Below are 12090 nucleotides of genomic sequence, written 5' to 3'. Positions count from 1 at the left end.
CTAAGCCAGTTTAAGACCAACTCTCTGATGCCATACCCTTCTATTTAGTTTATTAAGATATGATCAAATGTTTTTGTTAAATCCATAAAAAAAAAATTTAACATTGATGCTGAGATGTTGGCTCTGTATCCTCATTGTTGTCTCTGACTGTTTATGGATGAATTTGTCTAATCTGTTCAACACTTTTTCAATAATTGTATCAAATGGTAGAAGTAGAGAATCAGGTGTGTAGTTTCTAAACTCTTTGTCTCCAACCTAATAAATCAGTACAACTTCTGCTATTTTTATTTGATCTGGGAATGTTTGAAATGATAGGTTTGTTAAAGGTTCTGAAATCTCTTCAATAACCTTTTTTATTGTTTTCATATCAATTTTGTTGCAATTAGTTGAGGTCTTGGATTGACCTTTTTTCACAATATTGATTAGTTCCTCTTTTGTCACTCCTAGTGCAGTTCCCTTTGAAAAGTTCCCTTTGAAAATAAGTTGTGTGGACAAAAAGACAAGAAGAATGAAATAAAGAAGACGTTCTAATCAATGTTTATTGATCCCCGATAGGTGGAAGTGGTAATGATTTAAAGCAAGGATCACCACTTATTGTCTGTGTAGCACCCCTGGGTGCAAGTGCAAATACTTGACATGTTAGTCTCTTAAAACCCTGCAGTGCAAAAAAAAGTTGACATAAAGTACAAACCCTGTTTCCCTATGAGTTGGGAAATTGTGTTAGATGTAAATATAAACGGAATACAATGATTTGCAAATCATTTTCAACCCATATTCAGTTGAATATGCTACAAAGACAACATATTTGATGTTCAAACTGATTTTGCAAATAATCATTAACTTTAGAATTTGATGCCAGCAACACGTGACAAAGTAGTTGGGAAAGGTGGCAATAAATACTGATAAAGTTGAGGAATGCTCATCAAACACTTATTTGGAACATCCCACAGGTGTGCAGGCTAATTGGGAACAGGTGGGTGCCATGATTGGGTATAAAAGTAGATTCCATTAAATGCTCAGTCATTCACAAACAAGAATGGGGCGAGGGTCACCACTTTGTCAACAAATGCGTGAGCAAATTGTTGAACAGTTTAAGAAAAACCTTTCTCAAGCAGCTATTGCAAGGAATTTAGGGATTTCACCATCTACGGTCCGTAATAGCATCAAAGGGGTCAGAGAATCTGGAGAAATCACTGCACGTAAGCAGCTAAGCCCGTGACCTTCCATCCCTCAGGCTGTACTGCATCAACAAGCGACATCAGTGTGTAAAGGATATCACCACATGGGCTCAGGAACACTTCAGAAACCCACTGTCAGTAACTACAGTTGGTCGCTACATCTGTAAGTGCAAGTTAAAACTCTCCTATGCAAGGCGAAAACCGTTTATCAACAACACCCAGAAACGCCTTCGGCTTCGCTGGGCCTGAGCTCATCTAAGATGGACTGATACAAAGTGGAAAAGTGTTCTGTGGTCTGACGAGTCCACATTTCAAATTGTTTTTGGAAACTGTGGACGTCGTGTCCTCCGGACCAAAGAGGAAAAGAACCATCCGGATTGTTCTAGGGTGAAAGTGTAAAAGGCAGCATGTGTGATGGTATGGGGGTGTATTAGTGGCCAAGACATGGGTAACTTACACATCTGTGAAGGCGCCATTAATGCTGAAAGGTACATACAGCTTTTGGAGCAACATATGTTGCCATCCAAGCAACGTTACCATGGACGCCCCTGCTTATTTCAGCAAGACAATGCCAAGCCACGTGTTACATCAACGTGGCTTCATAGTAAAAGAGTGCGGGTACCAGACTGGCCTGCCTGTAGTCCAGACCTGTCTCCCATTGAAAATGTGTGGCGCATTATGAAGCCTAAAATAGCACAACGGAGACCCCCGGACTGTTGAACAACTTAAGCTGTACATCAAGCAAGAATGGGAAATAATTCTACTTCAAAAATGTGTCTCCTCAGTTCCCAAACGTTTACTGAGTGTTGTTAAAAGGAAAGGCCATGTAACACAGTGGTGAACATGCCCTTTCCCAACTACTTTGGCACGTGTTGCAGCCATAAAATTCTAAGTTAAGGATTATTTGCAACAAATAACAATAAAGTTTATGAGTTTGAACATCAAATATGTTGTCTTTGTAGCATATTCAACTGAATATGGCTTGAAAAGGATTTGCAAATCATTTAACACAATTTCCCAACTCATATGGAAACGGGGTTTGTAAGTCGAGTAACAAAGCAAAGACTTGGAGAGAAAGAACCAGCCTGGAACCAATCAAACATTTCATTGTCTATCCAGCCACCATTTGAACACAATGATACACCCATGCTGTTGTTATGATGCACCCATGCTGTTGTTATTGTCATCAGGACTCGTCCACAGCAGGTCCACAGTCCAGATGTCTGCTGAGTCGTCAGACGTATAACTGTGGGGAACAACAGACCCTGGAGAGTGGCGCCTCCACCCCAGCAGCAGAATCGTCACGTTCATCTCCTCGGACCTGGCTCGGTCTGATAGGCGTGTGTGTGTGTGTGTGTGTGTGTGTGTGTGTGTGTGTGTGTGTGTGTGTGTGTGTGTGTGTGTGTATGTGTATTCTCTTGTATTTCTACCCTTCCTGAGACATGAAGAAGGAAAAGTATCTTCCATATGAGGAGGTGTGAACAAGTGATGACATAAATCATGGTCCCAATAACATCTAATAGACAACGTCTCATTTGCTGGTGACATCTATCAAAATGAGGGTGGTCCCAAAAAGGAGGGATTTTCACATTGACTGTGTGTCGCTTTTAAAAATGCTCCCCCTCTGGTCAACATATGAAATAACAAGTGTGTGTAAAAATGTGAAGGGCTCCCCCTCTGGTCAACATATGAAATAACAAGTGTGTGTAAAAATGTGAAGTGCTCCCCCTCTGGTCAACATATGAAATAACAAGTGTGTGTAAAAATGTGAAGTGCTCCCCCTCTGGTCAACATACGAAATAACAAGTGTGTGTAAAAATGTGAAGTGCTCCTCCTCTGGTCAACATATGAAATAACAAGTGTGTGTAAAAATGTGAAGTGCTCCCCCTCTGGTCAAAATATGAAATAACAAGTGTGTGTAAGAAATTGAAATGCGCCCCCTCTGGTCAACATATGAAATAACAAGTGTGTGTAAAAATGTTAAGTGCTCCCCCTCTGGTTAACATATGAAATAACAAGTGTGTGTGTAAAATTAATAAAACAATTAAATAAATATCTATATAGAGACAAACGGTAATAACTTGAAGTAAATAATGAAGATTAAAAAACAATTACAAACAAAAAATTCCCAAACAATAATTAATTAACTAAAAGCAGTCTTTCTCACAATGTGTCGACCTTTTTCTTATAAAATTGGGAACAATTTCTCATATTCTTTCTGTTTTTGTAATATTGCAATATTTTCTCGTAAAATTATTAATTTTTTACGTTAAATTATTACTTTTTAATGCAAAATGATGACATTTGTCATATCAAATTCTGACTTTTAACACAACATTGCCAACTTTTTTGTTGTTGTTGTAAAATAGTGACATTTATGACTTTTGTCATAATTTTGCCGAGTAAAATTACATTATTATTGTAATATTGCCAAAATTGTAATGTTTTCTTATAAAATTGTGACTTTTGTCGAGTAAAATGACCACTTGCCAAAATTGTAAGATTTTCTTGTAAAATGGCAACTGTTATTGAGTAAAATTCCACTTTTTATCAAAATATTGCACAAATGTTCAGTTTTTCTTGTAACATTTTGACTTGTGTTGAGTAAAATTTCGACTTTTATTATAAAACTGCCAAAAGTCCAAGTTTTTCTTGTGACATTCTGACCTTTTGCATACATTTCTTTATATATTTAGAAAGGCTGGTCCTAAAGAGGGAGGCATTTTTTTGGAGGTCTCAGAAGGTAAGAAATACATGAAAGTGTGTGTGTGTGTGTGTGTGTGTGTGTGTGTGTGTGTGTGTGTGTGTGTGTGTGTGTTACTCGCAGGCTAGTTTACCATCGAAGCTAGAGAGCGCGATGGCGAAGGCTTGTACGGCACACAGAGGGTACTTGAAGTCCAGAGTGAAAATGTCGTCGGCTATTCGGCCAAACTGCATCACGATGTAGTCCACTGGAAAGGAAGGTGACATGTTACATCAACATTCTGTATTTATAGCTGAATAGATAGGTATGGAATGATGTATGTAGTATCTTCTAATAGTCTACAATACTAATATACACTTCCATCCATCCATCTTCAACGGCTTATCCGGAATGGGGTCGCGGGGACAACAGCTCCAGCAGAGACCCCCAGACTTCCCTCTCCAGAGCAACATTAGCAACTTCCTCCTGGGGAATCCCAAAGCGTTCCCAGGCCAGAGAGGAGATGTAATCCCCCCATCTGGTCCTTGGCCTGCCCCGGGGTCTCCTCCCAGTGGGACGTGCAACGAGGACCTCCCTAGGGAGACGCTGGTGAGGCATCCGCACGAGATGCCCGAACCACCTAAGCTGGCTCCTTTCCAAGCGAAGGAGCAGCGGCTCTACTCCGAGTCTCTCTCAGGTGACTGAACTTCTCACCCTATCTCTAAGGGAGATTCCAGCCACCCTTCTGAGGAAACTCATTTCTGCCGCTTGTATCTTATTCTTTGGGTCATGACCCACACTTAATGACCATAGGTGAAAGTAGGAATGTAGATAGCTCGGTAGACCGAGAGCTTTGCCTTCTAGCTCAGCTCTGGTTTGGTCACAACAGTGCGGCAGAGAGACTGCAATGCTGCCCCAGCTGCTCCGGCTGATTTCTTTCTCCATCTTTCCCTCACTCGTGAACAAGACCCCGAGATACTTCAACTCCTCCACCTGGGACAGAGTCTCGTTCTCTACCTGGACTGTACAAATCATCGGTTTCCTGCTGAGAACCATGGCCTCAGATTTGGAGATGCTGATCCTCTTCCAAGTCGCTGAACACTCTGCTGCGGACCGATCCAGTGAGAGCTGAAGGTCACGAACCGAAGGTGCCATCAGGACCACATCATCTGCAAACAGCAGTGACGCAACCTTTAGCCCCCCGAGACGTAAACCCTCTCCGCCATGGCTACGACTCTGCCTAGAAATCCTGTCCATGAAAATCACAAACAGGATAGGTGACAGAGCGCAGCCCTGGCGGAGACCAACCCACTGGAAACGGCTCCGACTTCATTCAAGAAGCCGGACACAACTCTCGCTTTGGTTGTACAGAGATTAGATGGCCCTCAGCAGGGTTCACCTCACCCCGTACTTCCTCATCACATCCCACAAGATCTCCTGGAAGACCCGGTCATACGCCTTCTCCAAATCCACAAACCACATGTAGACTGGATAGACATGCTCCCAGGTGTTCTCCAGGATTCCCGCAAGAGTAAAGAGCTGGTCAGTTGTTCCACGACCAGGACGGAATCCACATTGCTCTTCTTGAATCTGAGGTTCGACAATCGGCCGGACCCTCCTTTCCAGTACCTTGGCGTAAACTTTCCCAGGGAGACTGAGTAGTGTGATACCCCTGTAATTAGCACACACCCTCTGGTCCCCCTTTTTGAAAAGGGGAACCACCACCCCAGTCTGCCAGTCCCTCGGCACTGTCCCAGACTTCCACACAATGTTAAAAAGGCGTATCAATCAAGACAGCCCCTCAACACCCAGAGCCTTCAGCATTTCTGGACAGATCTCGTCAACCCCCGGAGCTTTGCCACTGTGGAGTTGTCTAACTACCTCAGTGACTTCACTCCGAGAGATCGACATCGATCCCCCATCATCCTCAGGCTCCGCTCCTGTCAGGGAGGGTGTGTCTGATGTAATTGGGTTCAGGAGTTTCCAGCGCCCTACGACTTCCTCACTTGAAGTCAGCAGAGTCCCATCCTTGCTGTACACAGTTTGGATGGTTCCCCGCTTCCCCCTCATGAGGTGTTGTATGGTTTTCCAGAACAGCTTTGGTGCCGCCTGATAGTCCTTCTCCATGGATTCTCCAAACTGCTCCCACACCCTCTGCTTAGCCTCTGCTTAGCAGCGGCCATCTAGCTACCATCTGCTACCATCTAGCTACCATCTACCGTCTGGTAGATGGTAGCTTTATGGTAGATGGTAGCTAGATGGTAGATAGATGGTATCCAGATGGTAGATGGTAGCTAGATGGTAGATGGTAGCTATATGGTAGATGGTAGCTAGATGGTATCCAGATGGTAGATGGTAGCTAGATGGTATCCAGATGGTAGATGGTAGCTAGATGGTATCCAGATGGTAGATGGTAGCTAGATGGTAGATGATAGCCAGATGGTTGATGGTAGCTAGATGGTTGATGGTAGCTAGATGGTAGATGGTAGCTAGATGGTATCCAGATGGTAGATGGTAGCTAGATGGTAGATGATAACCAGATGGTTGATGGTAGCTAGATGGTAGATGGTAGCTAGATGGTAGCTAGATAGTAGATGGTAGCTATATGGTAGCCAGATGGTAGATGGTAACTAGATGGTAGCTAGATGGTAGATCTTCTTCTATATAACGAATATATAGACTCAGTCTTTGTAGTTGGCTGGTTGAAGTTTGTTTGTAGTATTGATGTGTACTATAGGTGCAAGAAGGTAGTATTGATGTGTACTATAGGTACAGGAAGGCAGTATTGATGTGTACTATAGGTACAAGAAGGTAGTATTGATGTGTACTATAGCGCCAAGAAGGTAGTATTGATATGTACTATAGGTACAAGAAGGTAGTATTGATGTGTACTATAGGTACAAGAAGGTAGTATTGATATGTACTATAGGTAGAAGAAGGTAGTATTGATATGTACTATAGGTAGAAGAAGGTAGTATTGATGTGTACTATAGGAGGACTTACAGTCTTTGTCATGGACTATCTGGAAGTTCTTAATGGAGGCCTGGGTGACCCTGCCATTGAAGTTGAGCACATGTGAGGAGGTTTCTTCGTTCCACACCGGAGTCTTATTGTGAAGCTCAATCAGATTCTCCATCCTGCGGTTCTGGTGCCGGATCAGCAGGCCGTCACAGTCCTGGAAACATGTCATGGTTCACACAGCAGGAAAACACCAGGTCAAGGACTTCTTCTCCCCGGAACCCACATTTCTTGGCCGTAGGGCCACTCGCTCGTCGTCCTTGTCCATGCCGGGGACGATGACCGTCATCCTCCTGGGGCCCTTCATCCCTAAGACGTTGGTCTCCTGGTGCCAGAAATCAAGGTTGAAGATGCTCGTGTGGTTGAAGAGGACTTCTGCTGACTTACGTAGATGATGCCTGCTAACTCCTGCCGGGCATTAGACATGTCTGGTAGGGCTCTCTCAGGGTTCAGAGCGTTGTCAAAGACCGTGAACTTGGTGCCCATCAAGTTGGATCTGAATGACACATGACCATGTTAGCATCTAGTTGGATGTTAGCATCTAGTTGGACCTGAATAACACATGACCATGTTAGCATCTAGTTGGATGTTAGCATCAAGTTGGACCTGAATGACACATGACCATGTTAGCATCTAGTTGGATGTTAGCATCTAGTTGGACCTGAATGACACATGACCATGTTAGCATCTAGTTGGATGTTAGCATCTAGTTGGACCTGAATGACACATGACCATGTTAGCATCTAGTTGGATGTTAGCATCTAGTTGGACCTGAATGACACATGACCATGTTAGCATCTAGTTGGATGTTAGCATCTAGTTGGACCTGAATGACACATGACCATGTTAGCATCTAGTTGGATGTTGGGACAGAATGAATGAATGAATGAATGAATGAATGCCATACCTCAGCTTCCCTATGAAATTATGTCCTCCTCTTGATAGATCGGTAGCGTCAGTAGAGATGAGATAATTAGAGGTTGCACATTTTTTTCTTTTCCTGCCAGCCAGCAGAAAGGTCTGGAAGAAGAAGACAAGGACCAGGAATGTTTCCATTCATGGTCTGGGGTCTGGTCTACCAATGAAACACTTGTGGGTGTAGGTGTTGATGTAGGCCACTAGATGTGGGTGTAGGTGTTGATGTCGGCCACTCGATGTGGGTGTAGGTGTTGATGTAGGCCACTAGATGAGGGTGTAGGTGTTGATGTAGGCCACTAGATGTGGGTGTAGGGGTTGATGTAGGCCACTAGATGTGGGTGTAGGTGTTGATGTAGGCCACGAGATGTGGGTGTAGGTGTTGATGTAGGCCACTAGATGTGGTTGTAGGTGTTGATGTAGGCCACTAGATGTGGTTGTAGGTGTTGATGTAGGCCACTAGATGTGGGTGTAGGTGTTGATGTAGGCCACTAGATGTGGGTGTAGGTGTTGATGTAGGCCACTAGATGAGGGTGTAGGTGTTGATGTAGGCCACTAGATGTGGGTGTAGGTGTTGATGTAGGCCACTAGATGTGGGTGTAGGTGTTGATGTAGGCCACTAGATGTGGGTGTAGGTGTTGATGTAGGCCACTAGATGTGGGTGTAGGTGTTCATGTAGGCCACTAGTTGTGGGTGTAGGTGTTGATGTAGGCCACTAGATGGCAGTAGCTGCATGGCTTTAATATGTTCCTCACATGTTTAATAATATAAGTGTGTTACAGTTTGTTGTGTACAATGAAACTAATGTGTCTTATGGAATGAAGGTGATGATGAAGATAAGATGACAATATTAAAATACCGTAGTGTAGTAGACCTAAGTATTCATTAAGTACCACCATAATGACAACATTAAATACAGTAGTGTAGTAGACCTAAGTATTCATTAAGTACCACCATATGACAATATTAAAATACCGTAGTGTAGTAGACCTAAGTATTCATTAAGTACCACCATAATGACAACATTAAATACAGTAGTGTAGTAGACCCAAGTATTCATTAAGTACCACCATAATGACAACATTAAATACAGTAGCGTAGTAGACCTAAGTATTCATTAAAACAAGACAGAGGTTTTAATGAACAAGTGTATTTCATATTTTAGGCCAGTGTAACATGACACACAGTTTGAACAGTAACACTGTATTGTAATATTTCATGAGGTGACCTCCTACCTTCTTGTCATTGTCTAGGTGCAGGTAGTAGAGCGGGTAGAGACTCTTGTCCATCCCCCGCTGGTCCCGGGTCACTCTGCACTTCACAGCCCTGCCTTGAGGTGCAGGCTCCAACACAAACACCTCCAGGTTGTCAAAGTGGATCTCGGGCGATGGCGATCTTGTCTAGTCACAAAGAATGTTGTTATTGGACACATCTGGGCCTCATCCATTAAAACTGACACTACAGGATGTCCCAGCATGTATCCTTTCATCCATCCATCCATTTTCTTCCGCTTATCCGAGGTTGGGTTGCGGGGGAAGCAGCCTAAGCAGAGAAGCCCAGACTTCCCTCTCCCCAGCCACTGCGTCCAGCTCCTCCCAGGGGATCCCGAGGCGTTCCCAGGCCAGTCGGGAGACATAGTCTTCCCAACGTGTCCTGGGTCTTCCCCGTGGCCTCCTGCTGGTCGGACGTGCCCTAAACACCTCCCCAGGGAGGCGATCGGTTGGCATCCTGAGCAGATGCCCGAACCACCTCATCTGGCTCCTCTCAATGTGGAGGAGCAGCGGCTTTACTTTGAGCTCCCCCCGGATGACAGAGCTTCTCACCCTATCTCTAAGGGAGAGACCCGCCACCCGGCGGAGGAAACTCATTTCGGCCGCTTGTACCCGTGATCTTGTCCTTTCGGTCATAACCCAAAGCTCATGACCATAGGTGAGGATGGAAACGTAGATCGACCGGTAAATTGAGAGCTTTGCCTTCCGGCTCAGCTCCTTCTTCATCACAACGGATCGATACAGCGTCCGCATTACTGGAGACGCGGCACCGATCCGCCTGTCGATCTCACGATCCACTCTTCCCTCACTCGTGAACAAGACTCCGAGGTACTTGAACTCCTCCACTTCACTTGGGGCAGGGTCTCCTCCCCAACCTGGAGATGGCACTCCACCCTTTCCCGAGCGAGAACCATGGACTCGGACTTGGAGGTGCTGATTCTCATCCCAGTCGCTTCACACTCGGCTGCAAACCGATCCAGTGAGAGCTGAAGATCCTGGCCAGTTGAAGCCATCAGGACGACATCATATGCAAAAAGCAGAGACCTAATCCTGCAACCACCAAACTGGATCCCCTCAACGCCCTGACTGCGCCTAGAAATTCTGTCCATAAAAGTTATGAACAGAATCGGTGACAAAGGGCAGCCTTGGCGGAGTCCAACCCTCACTGGAAACAGGTCCGACTTCCTGCCGGAGCTCTGACACTGATCATACAGGGAGCGGACCGCCACAATCAGACAGTCCAATATCCCATACTCTCTGAGCACTCCCCACAGGACTTCCCAGGGGACACTGTCAAATGCCTTCTCCAAGTCCACAAAGCACATGTAGACTGGTTGGGCAAACTCCCATGCACCCTCAAGGACCCTGCCGAGAGTATAGAGCTGGTCTACCGTTCCACGACCAGGATGAAAACCACACTGTTCCTCATGGATCCGAGGTTTGACTATCCGGTGTAGCCTCCTCTCCAGTTCACCTGAATAGACCTTACCGGGAAGGCTGAGGAGTGTGATCCCACGATAGTTGGAACACACCCTCCGGTTCCCCTTCGTAAAGAGAGGAACCACCACCCCGGTCTGCCAATCTAGAGGTACCGCACCCGATGTCCACGCGATGTTACAGAGTGTTGTCAACCAAGACAGCCCCATAGCATCCAGAGCCTTAAGGAACTCCGGGCGGATCTCATCCACCCCCGGGGCCTTGCCACCGAGGAGCTTTTTAACTACCTCGGCAACTTCAGCCCCAGAAATAGGAGAGCCCACCACAGAATTCCCCAGGCACTGCTTCCTCATAGGAAGACATGTTGGTGGGATTGAGGAGGTCTTCGAAGTATTCCCTCCACCGATCCACAACAGCCGCAGTAGAGGTCAGCAGAACACAATCCTCTCCATACACGGTGTTGACAGTGTACCGCCCCCCTCCTGAGGCGGCGGATGGTGGTCCAGAATCGCTTCGAAGCCGTCCGGAAGTCGTTTTCCATGGCTTCCCCAAACTCCTCTCATGTCCGAGTTTTTGCCTCCGCGACCGCTGAAGCCGCACTTCGCTTGGGATGTTGGTACCTGTCCGCTGCCTCTGTAGTCCCATGAGCCAAAAGGACTCGATAGGACTCTTTCTTCAGCTTGACGGCATCTCTCACTGCTGGTGTCCAACAGCGGGTTCTAGGGTTCCCGCCACGACAGACACCAACCATTTTGCGGCCACAGCTCCAATCAGCCGCCTCGACAATAGAGGCACGGAACATGGTCCACTCGGACTCAATGTCAAGCACCTCCCTCGTGACATGTTCAAAGTTCTTCCGGAGGTGGGATTTGAAACTCTCTCTGACATGAGCGTTGAAGTCCCCCAGCATAACAAGGGAATCACCCGAGGGAGCACTCTCCAGTACTCCCTCAAGGGAATCAAAAAAGAGTGGGTACTCTGAGCTGCTGTTTAGTGCGTAAGCACAAACAACAGTCAGGACCCGTCCCCCAACCCGAAGGCGGAGGGAAGCTACCCTCTCGTCTACTGGGTTAAAGTCCAACGCGCAGGCTTTGAGCCGGGGGGGCAACAAGAATTGCCACCCAGCCCGTCGCCTCTCATTGTTTGCAACGCCAGAGTGGAAGAGAGTCCAGCCCCTCTCAAGAGACATGGTTCCAGAGCCCTTGCTGTGCGTCAAAGTGAGTCCAACTATATCTAGCCGAAACTTCTCCCCCCTGCGCACTAGCTCAGGCTCCTTCCCTCCCAGCGAGGTGACGTTCCACGTCCCAAGAGCTAGCTTATGTAGCCAAGTGCCCTGCCTTCGGCTCCCGCCCAGCTCACACTGCACCCAACCTCTATGACCCCTCCCATGAGTGGTGAGCCCATTGGAGGGGGGACCCACATTGCCTCTTCGGGCTGAGCCCGGCCAAGCCCCATGGGGTCAGGTCCGGCCACCATGCGCTCGCCATCATGCCCCACCTCCGGGCCTGGATCCAGAGGGGAGCCCCGGTGACTCGCGTCCGGGCGAGGGAAGTCTAGGTCCTCGATTTGTACTTTTCATAAAGGTCTT

The 12090-nt window shown here is 46.4% G+C and overlaps 1 protein-coding gene across 6 annotated transcripts in view; it reads right to left on the bottom strand.

The window, feature by feature from the left end:
* Positions 1-501: 501 nt before the first annotated feature.
* The window catches only part of LOC133582925 (tubby-related protein 1-like), a 32601-nt gene continuing 21012 nt past the window's right edge, over positions 502-12090 (bottom strand). For all 6 annotated transcript variants that reach the window (XM_061937051.1, XM_061937035.1, XM_061937043.1 and 3 more), the window contains 6 exons: positions 9030-9194; positions 7787-7899; positions 7267-7375; positions 7106-7204; positions 6865-7036; positions 502-4129 (listed from right to left, as the gene is read on the bottom strand). In XM_061937051.1, the coding sequence (XP_061793035.1) occupies positions 3996-4129; positions 6865-7036; positions 7106-7204; positions 7267-7375; positions 7787-7899; positions 9030-9194 (792 nt within the window). In that variant the 3' untranslated portion in view covers positions 502-3995. The remainder of the gene's footprint in view (positions 4130-6864; positions 7037-7105; positions 7205-7266; positions 7376-7786; positions 7900-9029; positions 9195-12090) is intronic.

This window comes from Nerophis lumbriciformis, linkage group LG03, assembly GCF_033978685.3.
Source record: "Nerophis lumbriciformis linkage group LG03, RoL_Nlum_v2.1, whole genome shotgun sequence".
Lineage (NCBI taxonomy): Eukaryota > Metazoa > Chordata > Actinopteri > Syngnathiformes > Syngnathidae > Nerophis > Nerophis lumbriciformis.
Note: the sequence above shows the minus strand (reverse complement) of the source record. Positions and strands in the feature narration are given on the sequence as shown.